Here is a 19,256-nt window from a genome sequence, read left to right as displayed (position 1 = left end):
ACAGTACAGTTTAACAACACACCCACTCGCACCTGAAACGGTACAGTTTAACAACACACACTCAAACCTGAAACTGTACAGTTTAACAACACGCACACTCAAACCTGAAGCAGTACAGTTTAAGAACACACACACACACTCCTGAAACGGTAGAGTTTAACATAACTATAGGTCAATGTGACTTTGTGTTCAATGTTTGTAATAATCAAGACTGTTCACTGGTATGTGGTCAAATGACAATTAAGATGCTTAATAAATGGTTATCCCCATTGTGATCTGTGCTGTGCGTGTGTGTGTGTGTGTGTGCGTGTGTGTGCGTGCGTGCGTGCGTGCGCGCGCGTGTGTGTGTGTGTGTAGCTGGACGGCATGGAGAGCACTCTGCGGGAGAAGCAGAGGCAGAGACAGGACTATCAGCAGCAGAGGCAGCAGCTGGAGGAGAAGGTGCATCGCCAGAGACAGCAGCTCAGAGACATGAAGAACACTCTGGAGAAGTACACCGCCAGCATCCAGGTACACACACACACACTCTGGAGAAGTACACCGCCAGCATCCAGGTACACACACACACACACACACTAATACTGAAGAAGTACACCGCCAGCATCCAGGTACACACACTATCAATTATAATAACAAATTACTCCGAACATCAGATAATAGTGAATTATGATGACATGTACACAGAGAACAGGGTGTACGTGCTCACACACCTCTGGTCTGTACTGTACACCGAGAAAAGGTTGTACGTGCTCACACATCCAGGCACACACACACACACAAATAACACTGGAGAAATCCAAGGTGTAGGTGCTCACACACCTCTATCTCCACAGGGTCTGGCTGAGCAGGAGGTTCACCTCAAGTCCCAGATCAAGAAGCTGGAGGCTAGTGTCGTCGCCGCTGCACCTGACAAGGCCAAGCAGAAACAGATGGAGAAGAACCTGGACGCCTTCAAAAAAGGTGTGTGTTTGTGTGTAGGGTCAACTCAGAGTTCCTCTGGAGGGGCTTTCCCTCATCAGATTTGACATGTTAGTCACTTTGGATTAAAGCGTCAGCCAAAGGAATATGTTTAAGTATCTCAAATATGAAAGTGTGATGCTAGACGGAATAGACCAGACAGGAGAAGAATTCGCTAACCTCTACCACCCACCCCCTGTCCTCTCAGACTTTGAGGCGGCGTCCAGCAAGGCAGGGAAGGTGGAGGCAGAGGTGAAGCGCCTACACACCCTCATTGTGGACATCAACAGCCACAAGCTGAAGGCCCAGCAGGACAAGCTGGACCAGGTCAACAAGGGGCTGGACGAGTGCACCTCCGCCATCACCAAGGCCCAGGTGGCCATCAAGACCGCCGGACGGTGAGGGTTTTTTTTTTATTTTTTATTTATTTACTTATTTATTTATTTAGCTCAGCTCTTTTTTCCTCTCTTCCTGTACTCAGGGCTTAAAGTGTTCAGGCACCGTGCCTGAATTCAGGTGTGAGCTGGCATGCTTGATTTGAAAATAGGCAATGAGACTACAGTATATATGACGTCCTCATAAATGTCTGATAACTTCAGGCACAGACATTACTATTGCTTTAAGCCCTGTGTACTGCCACATTACCCTAGAAATCCAGAGTTCTCGCGAGAGCACAATTTGAATTTGAATAATGCTCATTACTGCTGTTCGAGCCGGGCTGCACCGATCACATCGGTGTATCTGATATAGGCGGGCCAGAGGCGAGCTAAACAAATGACAACAGCGCTGCAACGTCTAAGTTTGGAATCAGTCCGTGAATATTGCAAGATGGCTACAGATGAACACCAGTTGTTTGAAATGGCTTTGGCCACCACAATGAACGAGTTAGACTTGGCTTTTTCTCTAAAAGAGGAACAGAAGACGGTGCTCGACTCTTTTCTTTGCAAGAAGGACGTTTTTGCTGGTTTGCCCAACGGATTCCGCAGAGTCTAATCTACCAGTTGGCTCCCTGGTAGCTAATTTCTGGATACGTCACCTCGTGTATTGTTCTGATTGGTCGTAGTGTTATCCAGTTGCGTGCAGTGATATTTTCAAATGCATTTTTGGTGTCGCCCCTCGAGTTGGGCCGTTTTCATTACTCATAGCCAGACGCTAAATCTTTCTAGATTTGGGTCTGAATTTACAGGCTACTGCTACATGCCAACAGCCGGAAAAATTCCTTGGTGGCCAATAAAGGAAAAAAAGTGTGATTCTGATTCTTCTGACATTCTGTCTCGCTATGGTCTGCTGTGATGCTGTATCTAATGTGGTAGAGCAGGGGATGGACTGGTTATGAGTTTGACTACATAACGTATTAAAGTAGTTGTAGTTGCTTGACTGCGTTAGCTGCTGCCTGTAGCAACTCGAGCTGGTAAAAACGATTGTTTTCGGGGTTTTTTCGTACCAACAGTACTCTGTGACCTTGAGAAACAGATCTATTTGAAAACTCTTGAGTTCTCCTTTAAATACATACTGTGCTAAACGTTATTTTTAGATTGGTGGTTACTCTTTGTTCTTCAGATCAGTGCTTTTTGCAGTTTTTTTTTTTTTTTTTTTTGTCATAACCCAAGTTGTAAATTAAAGTAGAATTCTGTACTAAACACAAGACTGGGCTCAAAGTTCTCCGGTACTTAACTGGAATAATTTTATGATTGCTTCAAAAATGTGCTCTTCATGCACATTATCCATCCTTTAAGCCCTGCTGTAAACCGCTTCAGAAATATTTAGTTTCTGGTACTTTGGTCTCAGACCAAAAAGCGCTATATAAACAAAAGTATTATTTAGTTGTAATGTACTATTTTGTTTTGTGGGCAGTAATCTAAAGAAGTCTGAGGAAACGGTGGCCAAGGTGGAGCAGGAGGTGGAGGAGAACAAGAAGACCATGGAGGAGCTGACGGAGCAGCTGAAACAGCTGGAGGAGCAGGCAGGGGAGATCATGAAGGCCTGCCAGGAGGCCGAGGTGAGCTCCCTACGACACACACACTCCGGCACGGCCCCTCTCGGAGGCCCGTCACACCGTGAACAAAAAAGCGCCTCTGTGCAAGCGCTGCAGATGTTCCAGAACGGCTCGGAGCATTTTGATCAGAAAGAAATCTGTTCGGAACTTGACAAGTTTGTTCGGTGCTGGCTGGTTTTTTCCTGTGAACCGAAGTGGGTGTGTCATTCTGCAGTTTAGTTATGCACACAACACCCTGTGTTGATGCCACATCTCCGGTTCTGCTCTAAGCGGGTGGAAAAGCGTGCTAGCTCACGAGATGGCACCAAGGAATTCTGAACTGAACTTGTCACGATGTAGTACTGTCAAAAAGAAGGTTCTTTTAAAGATTTGAAAGGTCTATGCTGTTGATGAATATGCAGAGATGTTATGATAAAAACTTGGTTTGAGTTCAGCTAACTTTCAACTGTATCTCGACTCCTTGAGGCTGTCTAAGTGCTGGTTGTTGATGAGTGTGCCTGTGGTCCTCCCGTCCTGTAGGAGGCGCTGCCAGAGGTGCAAGAGCAGCACAAGTCGGTGCTGCAGGAGATCAAGGTGCTGCAGGAGCAGGAGCATGCGCTGCAGAAGGAGTCCCTCAACGTGCGCCTCAAAGTGGAGCAGATCGACACGGCCATCTCCGAGAACAACAACAAGATCAAACACTGGCAGAAAGAGGTCCGTCAAACATTACACACACACACACACACACACACACACACACAGAGAGAGAGCACTCCAGTGCACATGGTCTGTCTACTCTGTCCAAAAAGGTTCCTCAAGTGACAGACCTGAGGAACTGATGTTGAACTGTATCTTCTGTCTTTAAATGTTAACACTGAGTGAGAGAGAGAGAGCAGCCAGTCAGTCCACACACACACACACACACACACTCACACACACACACACACACACACACACACAGAGAGAGAGAGCACCCCAGTGCATATGCCACGCATCTACTCTGCCCAAAAGGTACCTCAGGTGACAGTCAGGGTTAACATTTAACAGTCAGGGTTGACATTTAAAGACCGATGATTCAGTTCCTCAGGTCTGTGTGGACTAACTGCTCTCTCTCTCACTCACACACACACACACACACACACACACACACACATATAGAGTGAGAGAGACTTTCATTCTCACGTTGTTATTTAAATCTCTCTGTTTTCCTCACTTGGTTCTGTGCCCTCTGCTCAGGCCACCAAGCTGTCTCTGCACCCTATTGATGACAAGCCAGCGGAGGAGCTGCTGCCGCTGACGGCCGAGGAGCTGGAGGCCATCAGCAGCTCGGACGTGCTCAAGAACGCCATCGCCCTGCTGGAGGACCGCTGCGCCCACATGAAGCCCAACCTGGGTGCCATCGCAGAGTTCAAGAAGAAGGTAGCCAACTTCCTCTACGGCCCTCTGAAATGCGTGACGCTTGAGTAACGTGGATTGATTGACACGCTTCAGTAAAGAGTTGTGCTGTGCTTACTTCAATGAGGTTTCAGTGATTTTACTTCTGATAAGCATGAAAGGGTTCTCCACCATTGGGCCATGAAGGCATTACTGGTGGTTCCTGGACTGTAGTTTTAATCACATTTGTTTTATTCAGCGGTGGGCGTAAGATTGCTTTCTTAGTCAGAATGGTGGTCCCTGGGTCAGTGAATTGAATTGTTGGTGTAATACAGACATAAATGGTCTCTCCCTCCCTCCCTCTCTCTCCCCCTCCATCTATCTCTATCCCTCTCTCTCCGTCCATCTCTATCCCTCCATCCCCCTCTCCCTCCCTCTCTGGTACCTGTAGGAGGAGCTGTATCTGCAGCGGGTGTCTGAGCTGGACGACATCACCACGCTGAGGGACGACTTCAAGCGCGGCTACGAGGAGCTGCGCAAGCAGCGGCTGCACGAGTTCATGGCCGGCTTCAACATAATCACCAACAAGCTGAAAGAGAACTACCAGATGCTGACACAGGGGGGCGACGCAGAGCTGGAGCTCGTCGACAGCCTGGACCCCTTCTCCGAAGGCATCAACTTCAGGCAAGGACTCCCTGTGAAATTGAGCCAGTGTATAACTGCAGTATATGGGTGTTAAGAGATGTTTTGTGAGATGTGTTGGCCTTTATGTTTTGATATAGACGCATCTGTGCATGTTTACAGCTTACGAGCAATAATGCTGCCTCATCAATGCTAGTTTCAGGATTCCCAGGGTTTTCACAATCATGGCATTATAAAATCCCATTTAGCAAGCCTGGAAACATAATGGAATTCTGGAAATTCATTGAAAGTTTTGAACATCTTGTTCTGTATGCAGGTCTAATGAAATTAATAATGTGTTATAAAGGTGTTTGTGTGTTCTTGTACCACTCCATGGTTAATGTCCCATTGCCTAATTTCTGCCATGTGATGAAGTTTCCAATTGAATTGACATGGCCTATGACCCTATTAGGAAAAAGCCTATTGGAAAAGGAAAATGTTGTTTAATTGTTATTCAGCAGTTATACCCCACCTATTGAGTAAAATGTGCAAATCTGTGTAATTACAGGTTGTGAGAATCAGAAATGTCATTGAAGGTCATGGAAAAGTTTTGAAATGTCAATGAAAATGAGTTGGAACCCTGAATTCTGTACTGAAGGTCATGTTGTTTGTATTAGTAGAGGCATTTGAGGGTTCGGCAGAGTTTAACGCTTCTGGGTGTTCTCTGTTAGTGTGCAGCTAATTTGACAGTTGCGACTGTTCTGTCTCTGTTAGTGTGCGGCCCCCGAAGAAGAGCTGGAAGAAGATCTACAACCTGTCGGGCGGAGAGAAGACTCTAAGCTCGCTGGCGCTGGTCTTCGCCCTGCACCACTTCAAGCCCACGCCACTCTACTTCATGGATGAGATTGACGCCGCCCTCGACTTCAAAAACGTTTCCATCGTGGCCTGCTACATCTATGTGAGTGGGGCATTGTGGGGTTTAGGGTACTGCTACATCTCTGTGAGTGGGGCATTGTGGGGTTTAGGATACTGCTACATCTGTGTGAGTGGGGCACTGGGGGTTTAGGGTACTGCTACATCTATGAGTGGGTATTGTGGGGTTTAGGATACTGCTACATCTGTGTGAGTGGGGCACTGGGGTTTAGGATACCGTCAAATCTATAGTCTCTTTTGGACCAAGTAGTTACAGCAACTTAGTTATAGGAACAGTCCACTTCTAAATCAGTTCTACTAACTACTCTCCTCAAACCTGCTTTTCATTTCCATGTGCTCTGGCCAAGTGGCCATGAGAACTGGGATGAGGGTGTAAGGAGTGACTTAAGCATGGCGACAGTGTATAGCAGGGGTGGCCAACCTGCGGCTCTTTGCCTCCTCTCGTGCGGCTTGCGGCTGCTAAACTGATGGAATCTCCTTGGATTTATAGTTTTTTATTTTTTTAAATGGCCTATATTTCTGGTAAATGAAAATGCTTTTCATGAGTTGATGGTACTGGCAATAGTTAGGCTGCAATGTTTAAATTAAAATAATTTTATTGTCATGTTATGGATAGAAGTCTAGCCCAATAGGAAGCAGAAACATTTGTTTCTTTAGCCAGGTGTAATGCTACTGTTGCAATCAGGAAAACCCTGATGCTAAGAGTAAATAGAAAGAGGAACACGGACATTCAAAAGGCGGATTAATCTTTTTTGTAGGCTAGCATAACCCTTCTGGTTGATATGTCAACATAACCAAAATAAAACCGTAAAAAAACCTGTTTAACACGTTAGTTTGGTACTTGGTATGCCAGACACTCGACGGAACATTTGACGGTCACATTGGCATCTTATCAGTTGTTACATCAGAGCATTTCTCATGCTAATAAGTCAGTCAGTGAGGGGGAATGTGTGATGTGTGTCATATCATAGTTGCTTGCTACTCATTCCTAAAAACGATCATTTGTAGCATCTGCCAAGTGTTTCATTTTAAATGAAAAAGAAGATTTAAAGTGTAGGCCTAAGTCACTGTTGTGGTGTGGCATCTTTTTTTGTTGTGCGGCTCTTTTGAGTTGTGTTGAGAAAAAATTTGGCTCTTCATGCTGGACTGGGTGGCCACCCCTGATGTATAGTCTCTTTTAGACCAAGTAGTTACAGCAACTTAGTTATAGGAACAGTCCACTTCTAAATCAGTTCTACTAACTACTCTCCTCCAAAACCTGCTTTTCATTTCCATGTGCTCTGGCCAAGTGGCCATGAGAACTGGGATGAGGGTGTAAGGAGTGACTTAAGCATGGCGACAGTGTATAGCATCATCACTTACTACAGGGTTTAATATAGGCACCCATTCACCTCGCCAAATGAGAGTAAATTAACTAACTAGCCTACATTTTAAAATTATTTGAATACTAATGTCTACTGTCGCATGCTGGTTAACAGTAGCCTAACATTAGTCATCAGATCCGTTTGGAAAATCGATGTTTGATTTTATTGTTACCTAAGTAATATATAAAACATCTGGTATTTAATTGGAATTGTTGCCGTGTCATAGGCTAGTACGCTGAGTTACAGGTTATGATGACCTGAAAGTCTGGACCAAGGACCGAAACAACATTTGTGTTTAGTTACATTGAATTCATTTGATCCGGTTGTTAATGGTTTCACATTGTAATTTTTCTAGCGCACTAAAGAACTTTGCATGACATCCCTGCGTCCTGTCGTTACCACCTACGTGTTCTGCCTCAAGAGTACCAGGAACTGCGGTCAGAGGAACTTAATAATGCCCAAATTCGTCTGGTGTGAAACCGCGAAAAAAAGGGGATATAGGAATGTTATGTTCTAGGAAGTGCAGAAATCCCCTCTGGTGCGAAACCAGCTAATGAGGAGGGAGCTGTGGAGCAGCTCTGATGTAAGAGGCTGGCTCAGGTGAGTGTGGGGCACGAGAGCTCGCCGCATTGAGACATTGTTGGGCACACTTACGATGAAGTAATCTGGAGCAACAATGCCAATGCAGGAGAGTGTGTGAGTATGTCTGGTTCCACTGCAGAGGGAACCTCTTATGCTCACGTCTTACCTGTTCTCTGGAGCAAGCGAAGCGGATAGGGGTGGCCTGTGGATCTTGGGCAACGTTGGCAGCGTTGCGTAAGGGACTGTGGGTTTGGGTCTTGCAGCAAAGCATCAGCCTTTGTGTTGTTGCATTTCCATTTTAAGCCTTCATTTAATCAGAACCTTTGACCCACTGTGACTGTTTGCTGACTGAGTAGAGTCTGAAGGAAGAATGGCTTGCTCCTGCTACAATGCTCATAGTTTGTTTTAACTTCTGAAAATTCTCCCCTCCTCTCTTCCATAGGAGCAAACCAAGAATGCCCAGTTCATCATCATCTCCCTGAGGAACAACATGTTCGAGATCGCAGACCGCCTGATCGGCATCTACAAAACCTACAACACCACCAAGAGTGTCCCCATCAACCCCAAGACCATCAGTCTGCAGGAGGTGGTGTCCTCTGCCTGAGGTCTGCACAGACTCCACTCTCTGTCTCCTGTATCTGTCGATTTTAATGTTGTGTATCGTCTAATCGTTTTCCTGTTTCCATTTTGTCTTTTACTCCTCTGTTCATCATTATGTATAAATTCTTTACACACAAAGCTGCTCTTTTTTAACTATTACAAATAAACTTTATTAAAGTGTTTACAGTGGTGTCATTATTTGTGTTCTCAAAATATTGGTATTAATTTGTATGCATTCACAGCATGAGGTTAAGGCAGTAAGCAAGCGTTTGCTAAGGTTCACAGTGACTGCCAGCTACTTCACGTTAGCCTTCTAGCTGCTGTCCTTTGCTACTATGTGTTAGTTTCCCCAGCCTATTGAAGGCCAAACAATAGCGGCTACATAATCGAGATCCACATTTCTGTTTCCTTTAAAGGGACACACCGACTATTTGGGAAATTAACTTTTTTTGCCCTCTGTTCCAGAGTTGGATGTAAGTATACGTACCCATCTCATGTTATGCATCATGCAACAATGACCCAGTCTGATACCATTAGCCTCCTTAGTATAGTTCACTAGAAGTTAGCCTCTAGCTCCATTTGAGCAACAAGCTAGCTGGTCTAACCCACTGCTACTGCATTACGCTAAGCCTAGAAGTTAGCCTCTAGCTCCATTTGAGCAACAGGCCAGCTGGTCTAACCTATTGCTACTGAATTACGCTAAGCTAAGGTGTCAGACAGGGTTACTGTACACAGAGAACAGATGGGTATGTATCCTCATATCTACCCTTAAAAAAAAAACATTTTCATATCCAAAATATTGCATTTCCTGCATAAGAAATGCAGATAATTCCTCCAAAAAACACTTGGAAGTAGTGCAGTTATTTTTTTGTAAGGGTAACTCTGAGGCAGATGGTAAATAAGGTGATATCCAAAATAGTTGTTGTGTTCCTTTACCAGTAGTGTTTTTAAAGGCATCATGTATACATGAGTAAAAGTAGCTGTGCTGTAAAAAGGCTAATTACACCTTTAAGTAGAAAAGCCACCTGGCATGATCATTTGCATTACTATAATGGTCATGCCCTTGGAACAGAATTGTACTTGGATGCACTACAAATAAATCTGCAACATAACAAACTTTCATAAAAATTGTGTGCATTATCAATTGCTATCAATGAATACACTATAAAGAACTATTGTTGAGAAAGGTGCTAAAAGTTTGTTTGACGGGGCATGTTGGACTTAACATTGCCTCAGACTTGGTCACGTGTTCTCTTAAGAAGACTTCATGGTTTGGCAAGTTTCAAAGCAGTCTTGTGTCTCTACCTGATCTTGCGATCCATTTCAACCTTTTGTTTCCTGAAACCAACAGTACATATATTATTCTATCTGCATCACGGCAACCCAGACCCCACGCTCCACACAAAGCAAAAAGAAAAAGCACTGCATGTTCTTGGGCACTGTTACTGCGAAGCCTGGAGGAAAAAGGCAAAGTGTTGGTACGTTTTGTCGGCCAGGGAGAAGACACTTGCACAGACGTTCGAGACCAGCTCCTCCAGCAGTCCCTGGACGTCAAAGGGCCAGACGAGTTGGTCAGCCAGGCTCTGGAGGAGCTCGCCGAGCGGGGCGACCACGGAGAGCCCCAAAGACGCCATTCCAAACGGATCCAGGTGCAGCCCCGCCGCCACCAGCAGCACCAGCAGGGCGAAGAGGGGGAGGGGACGCTGCCGGGGGTCCGGCCAGGCGCGGGAGAGGCCAGCGGGAGGGGCGTGCTTCCCCAGGCAGCCCCTGGTGTGACAGGCCACCTTGGGTACAGGACCCTGCTCCAGGCCTCCGATGGTGACCTTGGCCCAGTGCTCGCGCAGGAAGTCCCCGGCTCGGGGGGCGATGTAGAGCGGCACCACCTGGGGCATGGGGGTCTGGGTGAGGGAGGAGACGCGTGCGCGGAACAGGTGCACCTTCTCCAGGAAGGCGAGCGGCGACTCCTCATCCTGCACGGCGGAGCCGAGCGAGATGAGGCTGAGCTGCTCCTCCTGCATGTCCTTCAGCTTCGATGAGCGGGTCGTAGCTGCGCGCCAGCTCGGCGCTCGCCGCGTCCAGCGCCGCCATGTACTCGTCCCGCTTGCGCTCCAGGAGCCTCTGCACGCCCTGGAAGAACTGGCCGACGGCCTCGCGGTCCTGCCGCACCAGACCCTCCCCGCGCGCCTTCTCCTGCTCCAGCCTCTCCGCCAGCGCGCACACCTCGGCCCAGCGCGTGTCCGTCAACTGCTGGACGAGCTGCTCGGGGGAGTCGCGCTCGCGCACGTACGCCGCCTGCAGGTCGTCGATGGCGTGGCCCTGGTGGCGGCCGACAGTCAGGCAGAAGCCGCAGATGAGCGCGCGGTCCTGCACGCAGTAGACGTTGAGCGGCTGGCGCGGGTGCTCGGGGCAGGTGGGCGGCCGGCCGTGCGGCCCTCCGTCCCGCTGGAACTTCTCGATGATGGCGCGCAGCGACACGTTGATGGGCAGCGCGTCCACGCCGGTGGGCGGCAGCTCCACCACGCTGCGGCAGTTGGGGCACTTGAGGGGCAGACGCAGCGGGCGCCAGATGGAGTAGTTGCTGGACACCTGCAGCACGCTCTCCAGGCAGCACTTGCAGAAGGTGTGCGAGCAGGGCAGCACGCGCGGGTCCGTGAACAGCGCGTAGCACACCGAGCACGTCAGGTCTTCCTCCAGGTTGTCCATCCCTCACGAGCGGTCACAGTGGGATGAGGTATGGAAGTGCCACATAGAGTCCTGAAACAGATCTCCGCCATGTTATTTTACAATCGTAACTGTAATGTTTCATTCATACATACGTACTCATTTTGCAGCCCAATAGAAACTGCACCTAGGTAGGCCTAATACTGAGATTTAGGAAGAGAAAATTACAACATTGTCCCCAAATGGAACTGGCGCATTTAAGAAATCCCCCATCATGCAAATTTTACAGAGCCTTGTCTTTGATCGTGTAGTAGTCTATATGGTGTTGCACTTATTTCAAGGCACTTTGTGTCTGACATAATCTGATTGTGATCTGATTAATTTCAAAATTAAGCAATAGTGTTGACCATAAAAGGATTTCATTAATTCACTTCCAGACTAATCCTTGCTCCAGGGAACTGACAGACTCAACCGAAGTTCAGGTTCAAGACACACACACGGGCTAAAGAAACAGGGTTACTCTTGACCATGAAGTCAGAAATCTTTCTGCTGTCTTATGATTCTCACATACATGTTAGAAACTATTTCAGGCCAACTCATCAGCAGGTTCACTTACAACCTTTTCTGTCACCCCCCTATTAATATGAGGCATAGCCATTAACGGTCCTCAGACACTTTAGTTTAGCCTCACACAAAAGTATACGTGACAAGGGTGGCGTAACGTGGGTGTTGAGGAAGACGGGAGGAAGGGAAGCCTTGTTATGATTTATAAAATTAAGAGGAAAAGCAGACTTAGTTTGAACATTCTGCATTTTGGAAATAGATCATTTAGGGCCCATCTGAAAGATCCACATCCTAGTGTTCTGTTCTCTGACTCACTCACGGTAACAGACCATGTGAGGAAGAAACCGAATCCTGACTTATTGTAGTGAACACGGTGTCGTGCTATCAAATGTCAGAGCCTAATAACGTTGCCTTCGTCCGTTAAAACAGTTGGGTTTTCGTTGATGGAGGGAGATTGCCTAAGCCTAATCAACATCGAAGATATAAGTCAAAATGCTATCCATAACCATAAACGTTAATGTAACCCCTCTACATGAAACCCCCTAAATCTTTATTTTATACATGTTTAAATACTGTCAACATTAGATCCTCACTGTCAGCTATTTGAGCTAAATCTCAAACATGCTCCAAACAATAACTAGGCTACTGTTCAAAAGTGGCCTGCACAATACAAGCTCAAACTGGACCAGTTCAAACTGTACGATCCAAGTGAGATCCCAGCAGATATAATCTCATGAACCATTCTGAATACTTAATCTAACTGCCCACGAGAACAACAGCTTGATAGCCATGCTAGCGAGTTACAATGTATCCTTCCGTCATTGGAATCCACATAACAATAACCGCTTGCTCGCAATTCTGTATCAAATAATTTCACATCGTGCAGACACCGTTTCATTTTGTAACTGGCTACTTTATAGAATTAGGTCCAGTTGAGTGGACCTAAAAAATTGTGCTCACCAACAGTTGCTCATCAAGGCGTGGACGTCATTCTTGTGTTTCTTGAACTGGCCGGCTGCAAACACCTCTTCTGTCGGTCGTCGTCAACTGTTTCGCGCATGCGAAGTTCAAGGGAGCATTTCGCCCAATCCCGTGTCATCCCGCGATTTGAATCCAACCTTGCTGCTTCAAATCTGCTTCGCTTCCAAACAGAACAAACGCTTACATTTATCAGAAGAGAGTATTTTTATTTGGGAGCAAACGTAGTTGTTCATAAATGCACCTCGGTGTCGATGTCCATCTAAGAGTTGAATGTGTCAGTCATAAACGTACCGCGTCTAGTTCACAAACTGTAAAGTTCCTCCATCTTTATTCATCTTTGAATTTAACTCAGGAAGTCCCTTAGTGATACTGAACATCTCCTAGTGTAGTAGCCTAATGAGTGAAGTCCCTTATGTGTTAAGTGATACTGAACATGTCCTAGTGTAGTAGCCTAATGAGTGAGTAGATAGGGAAACTGCGCGTAGCCTAGGCCTACTTCTGTGTTTATGTGCGTGTTTAATGTGTTTGTTTGTGTGTAAATCATATGGGGCAGGCAGTTTCGGAAATTATTTGCAAAAAAGAGGACAGGCTATGCAAATATGTTTGCAGCTACATACATCCCTATCCAGCACTTGGACAACGATGCAGAGCGGCATGTTAGAGTGGATCAGACATCATGAGACGAAGGAAGCATATACCCATGTACTCATGTGTGCGTTTTTTGAGCAACTTAAAATTAAAAACAAAAATATTAGAACTTAAAGAGTTTTTTAGTCTTGAATGAGTGTCTCTCCTAGCCTAGAAATCTAGACGCGCCCCTAGCGGCAGCAAAGTAGCAACTCTCCGTTGGCGTGAGCTCCAGAAATCGAAACTCAATCAGGCCAATCAAATCGTGTATAGAGTCGTTAGGTGGGCTTAACATAATGATTGATGGCAGAGTTGCAACGGTTTGGCTTGAATTCCCTGCTACTTGAAAACAAATAAGGTAATGTTGCTGTTGGCGAACAGTGTGACACGAGTTAAGCTTTTATTAAGTTGGCAAAAGTTTGAACTAGCCAACTAGCTCCGCTGGTGGGAAATGTATCCCACATAGCAAAATTCAGTTGAATCAACGTTGAAATATGGTTTGGCAGAAATGTTGAAACTACGTTGAAGCCTAACATTGATCCGATGTTGAAAGTGTCCCCTCTACTTTGTGTTGAATCAACATCGGATTTTCAACCATACTGACATTGAATCAATGGTGATTCAACCATCATCTAAATGAGAATCTACATTTAAATTTCAGTTGATTTTATGTTGAAATAATGTTACTTAATCAATGGTGAATCAACCATCATCTAAATGAGAATCTACATTTCAATTTCAGTTGATTTTATGTTGAAATAATGTTACTGAATCAATATTGGTTCAACCATTATCTAAAAGGTATAAATTTAATTTATATGAATTAATATATATACGATATATATCGACGGTGATATACTGGCACCTGCAAAACAAAGATATTAATTTATATATTGGGAAGCATCAACAAAACTTTGAGAGGGCAGATTGTGTTGTCAGCTACCAAAGGAGGTCATTTTATGTCGTGCTATGTCAGTTTCATTGTGGAATTCTGTGTCCACGGCTGTACAAAAAGTGTTGCTGGAAGTATGGCATCATACCCTCTCTCTGTGGGACCTGCAGCTGGTGGTACGGCCCAGCGCCGCCCTCCTTCTGTGGGACCTGCAGCTGGTGGTACGGCCCAGCGCCGCCCTCCTTCTGTGGGACCTGCAGCTGGTGGTACAGCCCAGCGCCGCCCTCCTTCTGTGGGACCTGCAGCTGGTGGTACGGCCCAGCGCCGCTGGCGGATGCTGCCATCATTTCTGACACACACAATAAGGAATGCAAAAGTCAGTGAATTAAATTATTTTACAAAAGACGCATACAGAGGCTTATGTGACTACTGGCCATTATTTGAGAGCTTACCATGGTGAAATTGTTCATGTGCTGATGCATTTGATGCACTGGCACCTGCAAACATATCTGCAAAAGGGACAAAACAGTTGTGTGAAACATGATTAGTTTTTGCACAACTCTTAACCTAAAAGCATGATCCAATTCTACAATACATTCAATTCAAAATGGTGTTTAGAGCCACCTGGGTTGTATGTTACAAAGAGGTAGAGTCAGTTACAGGGCAGCAAGGTTTGTATACATGATAAATGAATAGGTTAGTTAGGTGTAGAGAATAGAACATGGTGTTGTATGATACAAAGAGGTAGGGTCAGTTACAGGGCAGAAATACATGTGACCTACCATTTCTTGCCAGTTGTGACCAGGATTCTGGAACTCTGACATTAGGCGGGCGTAAAACCCGTGGTTTCTTCACTTCGCCAGATGGCTCATCAGAGTCAGAATCCATATACAGTGGATTTGGCCTGAATAAAAATAAACACATCAGTCCATTTTATATCAAGCCAAAGTCAAGATAAAATAATGCTGCTGTGACCTCCTTACTATTAATTATAATAAATAATAATAGATAACTAGTTCAATTGTGAGGCGACAGAAGTAACTTCCAGTGAACATCACTTCCTTTGTTCTCCTTTTCTCCCGTTCTTCTTTTTTTTCCTCCTCTGAATTCAGCGGTTGCACACATGGTGGTGTTGTACTTGTGTTCTCCTCGTCTGGCTTCTTCATATGTTTCTGGAGAATGCAGAGGAAAGCAGCACCATTTTCCCACAGTTTTCCTTAAAACTCCAGTCACTAGTACTTGAGAAGTTTCCGGTCAGCAAGCCCATTTCTCATTTCTGTCACAAGGCACCTCACCCCTCACTGCTCCCCGAGCGCCGCTGTTGATGCAGGCAGCTCACTGCGCCGGGGTTAGTGTGTGCTTCACCTCACTGTGTGTTCACTGTGGGCTGAGTGTGTTTCACTAATTCACGGATTTGGATAAATGCAGAGACCAAATTTCCCTCACTGGATCAAAAGAGTATATATATTATACTTATACTTACTTATACATCTGTCATATATCTAGCAAACATCATATAGATACATTTTGGCTGTAGCAAAACCTATACATCTTACACCTAAATGTATGTATATTATGTCTGACAGAAATGAAAATGGGCAACTTTCAAGAGTAAATTGTGTATCAAGTGTTCCCATTAATTTGCATATGGGTTGCACAGATCATACTCACGACATGTAATTAGTTGGCGGACATCGCTGTAGGTGATCCATGTACTATCTGGCTCCATCCTTTGTTGCAAAGCCTTTTGCAAGTGGAATTTTTTTGGGTGGCCATAGCAGTGTGTTATCTCTCAGCCAACTCTGCAGAACTATGGCCGTCCCACCATTAGGGAATTGTACTACTGAGTACAGCACCTGATCCATCTTTAAAGAAAAAATAATAAATACCCTACTCCATGTCCTCTAACAACTGAAAAGGAACTAAATTAACTAAACTAAATGGAACTAGTTATCCCAACCCCCGGCCTTGAGAACCCCTACTAATACATCATCCCATGATGAAGCACCATCTCCATCTGGGAAAAAAAGACATTTTCGCTTGATACAGCTTAGTTTGCCTATCCCTGCGTTGTCTTCAAGCCTACTGACCTTGTGTGTTCCAATGTACGTTGAATCACAGGGGTACATATAGTATGGCTGTTTGTTTCTGAATCTTCTGTACATGACATATACATCTTTATCTGACTTCAGAATATTCACCACTAACGCAAAGCAATCTGCCACTTCAATACAATTGTCTCCCACCTTTGTTGATAAAGTGAACTGATTAGTGGAAACCTTCTTGTACTGTTGAGAGGATGTGAACTGGTGGGGCAAAGGACCATCAGCGTGGATTTTGTGTAATATTTGTTCATTTTTGGGTTTTGGTGCTTCAATATATGGAATTTCCGATAACCTTTTAACTATTTGCTGTAGAGGCTGGTGTGGTTTGCGCACAAGTCGCTTAATTTGTCCCAGATAGTTTTCAAAGGGGAATCCTGAAATGCTATCAAGAGAGCCAAAGTGCTTGTATTCCTCAGCCAAATGAATGTGCTGGTGTACATTGTAAACAATTTCATCTGTTCCGTATAACTGCCCATAGTGCTGAACAAAAGACACCATTAACCTCTCTGCAAAAGATAGCATTTCCTCAGAAACACCTGGGGAAAGCAGCAAATACATGGCAACGGAAAACAACATAAAGTTGTTAAACATAAACATATATGTCACTTGGAACACAGTCCTTCAAAACAATTGGGCCCCAATAAAGCATAAATGAACGGAACTCAGTGGCTTTCCACCGATCCAGTTCAGCTAGTGCATTTGGTTTTCGATTAAATTCACAGGGCATGTGGGAGCGCAGCTTGAGGAGTTTCTCAGAAATTGTCCCTACAGTGTGTGACGGAAGCCTTGTTGTCTTCTTCCCCTTTAACCACATATTCAAAAGTTTTCGAGTTACCCCGAGACAGCTGAGATGCATGTAGTCTATTGGAAACATCGACACCATATTAACCACCTCAGATAAAGGACTGGTTCCAATGTGGTGCTCTTCATCAACCCTATCCTTGAAACTGTCGCCTGTCCTTAGCCTCACTTTGGTTTCTGGATATGTCATTTTGTTTCGCCATACTCCCTCTTGAAAACACTTGTCACATCCTGCATATCCATTATGTGAATCTGTTTAACGAAGGCTCTGGCTGGAGCATCACAAATAAAAGAGGAAACCAGAACTTCAAACTGCTTGTGAAGATAGATAATGCCATTACTTAGAACATTCTTAAGATCTCCAACAAATTGTTCAAGGTACTGAGAAAGACTCTTTGGCTTGCCTTCACCACAAAAGATACCAACAAGAAAGGGGGCCATTCCAGACACCCAAGTATGGGCCAGAACTGAAGCTTTGAACTTTTGAATAAAGGTAGACCATCCACATTGAATTGTAAAACAAGAGTAGTCAGAGTTGCTGGTAAACTCAAACATTGCAACCGTGAAAGTACTCCCTGTACTATCCCAAAATGATAGAATTCTCCACCTTCTATTTTAGTGGTAGGCACATTTGCTTGTGTCCCAAGTAATGTTCTTGCATCTTTGGGAAGGGTGGGGTGAAACACCCTTAAGATGGAGAGCAAAGACGACAGTGCAACAAGAGACACAGAATAGGATGTGGCCCAATATTTTAAGCTTGTTTTTAAGAAGTCTTCATTAGGCTCATCATCATCACTGCCAGGGCCACTGTCACTGTCACTTTCAGGTTTCGTCAGCCACTGGTTCACAATCTAAATCTGAATCTATCTGTGCAGTGCACACGTCGATTTGTTCCTGCAGATCACTGTTGACTAGTGGTCTGTTTAGTGAGAAGTCAGAAGTTGTTGGGAAACCATCTAACTGGCACTCAGAAGAGATTGTGATAGGATTTGTGGTTTCAAAACTGGAATTAGCAGCTGATAAATTATATTCAAAGAGAATATCCTGCTCTGTGTCCCTCACTAATTTTTTGACTTTGCGTCTTTTAGCTTTACAAGATGCCCTATAAGAAGACATTATGCAGATGCTGTCACCAGAGTACAAACCTTTGTATTTAATTGGTAGCAATAAATGTGACTCTGCTTGTCTTGGGACTCATAGTGCTATCCTATTGCGTGCAGAGGGAATTTGAAAGACAACCGATTATCCCGCCCCTCGGACTGAGCACTGCGAACGGTGAGTGCCCAGACCCTACATTTTAATGAGGGTCTGGCTCGTCAGGCTATGTCTCTCCATCTTTACTTCTTTAAGGCGCATTTCAGTGCAATTGATGTCACCCATCACAATCTAGTGTGCACATAGAAATGACTCAGTAGTGGCCTCTGGTGGTCACAATCATAACTTGACACGGAGCCCATTTGAACCCAACGAGGCGCGGACAAAAGAGACATTTCACATGCTATAGAACTAGGAAGAGGCAGACACAACCCAGTCGGACACAGGAAAACAGGGGAAACGGAGCCTCCATCTACCAGCATGTACATGATCACCTAAACCAAGTTTGTAGTTACACCTCACTTGACCAATATAATGTTCATTCAGTGGAAACTTCAAAGGATTCATTGGGGTAATTCAAGTAATGGCCTCCTTACAAACAACCAAACAACTTTGACAAGATTTGGGAAAGATTCTTGAAAGATTGGAGTCTTTTGAGTAAGGGGGGCATTAGTTCAAAGACTACAATCTTTCAAGAATCTTTCCCAAATCTTGTCAAAGTTGTTTGGTGTCAGGTGTCCATAAGGTGCAGGACAGGCAAATGCAGTCTCACGCTACACCGGGGTTGGGTTCAGCATACGGTAGCATAACTCGACAGGACACCGGCAGTCCGGCACACAACAATCCTTACTTCCTCTACCACGGCCTGTGTCGTCCGTCCTGGTTTCACATTCTGTCAACATCAGCATTCACAGCTCATGGTCGGAAACAATGGAGGCACTGTAGATAAGAGGTAAGCAAGCATGCTTTCCAAGTGCATGTTTAAAGCTGAACTCCAGCCATGAATTGTCCCACATCTTGATCAACATTATTAGACTTCAGACCTGTCCATCAAGTTCTTGCTGTGTTTACAGCAGCTGAAAATGCTATTTAGGCCTCAGATACCTCTATCTGATGGGATATGT

General features: G+C 45.1%; 2 protein-coding genes across 3 annotated transcripts in view; one reads left to right on the top strand and one right to left on the bottom strand.

The window, feature by feature from the left end:
• smc4 (structural maintenance of chromosomes 4) overlaps nt 1-8,588 on the top strand; it is a 38,029-nt gene extending 29,441 nt beyond the window's left edge. For both annotated transcript variants that reach the window (XM_048265237.1, XM_048265238.1), the window contains exons 16-24: nt 358-510; nt 834-960; nt 1,166-1,355; nt 2,812-2,956; nt 3,473-3,646; nt 4,169-4,351; nt 4,758-4,990; nt 5,702-5,885; nt 8,249-8,588. In XM_048265237.1, the coding sequence (XP_048121194.1) occupies nt 358-510; nt 834-960; nt 1,166-1,355; nt 2,812-2,956; nt 3,473-3,646; nt 4,169-4,351; nt 4,758-4,990; nt 5,702-5,885; nt 8,249-8,410 (1,551 nt within the window). In that variant the 3' untranslated portion in view covers nt 8,411-8,588. The remainder of the gene's footprint in view (nt 1-357; nt 511-833; nt 961-1,165; nt 1,356-2,811; nt 2,957-3,472; nt 3,647-4,168; nt 4,352-4,757; nt 4,991-5,701; nt 5,886-8,248) is intronic.
• trim59 (tripartite motif containing 59) lies at nt 8,586-15,091 on the bottom strand. The gene is given in 6 exon segments (XM_048265254.1): nt 8,586-10,437; nt 10,439-11,160; nt 12,592-12,772; nt 14,280-14,480; nt 14,584-14,640; nt 14,914-15,091. Coding segments are annotated over 2 exon segments (1,260 nt in total). The 5' UTR covers nt 11,110-11,160; nt 12,592-12,772; nt 14,280-14,480; nt 14,584-14,640; nt 14,914-15,091; the 3' UTR covers nt 8,586-9,848.
• Nucleotides 15,092-19,256: the final 4,165 nt, after the last annotated feature.

The sequence above is a fragment of the Alosa alosa genome, chromosome 15 (assembly GCF_017589495.1).
Source record: "Alosa alosa isolate M-15738 ecotype Scorff River chromosome 15, AALO_Geno_1.1, whole genome shotgun sequence".
In the NCBI taxonomy this organism is placed as follows: Eukaryota; Metazoa; Chordata; class Actinopteri; order Clupeiformes; family Clupeidae; genus Alosa; species Alosa alosa.
This window is presented reverse-complemented; position numbering and strand designations above follow the sequence as displayed.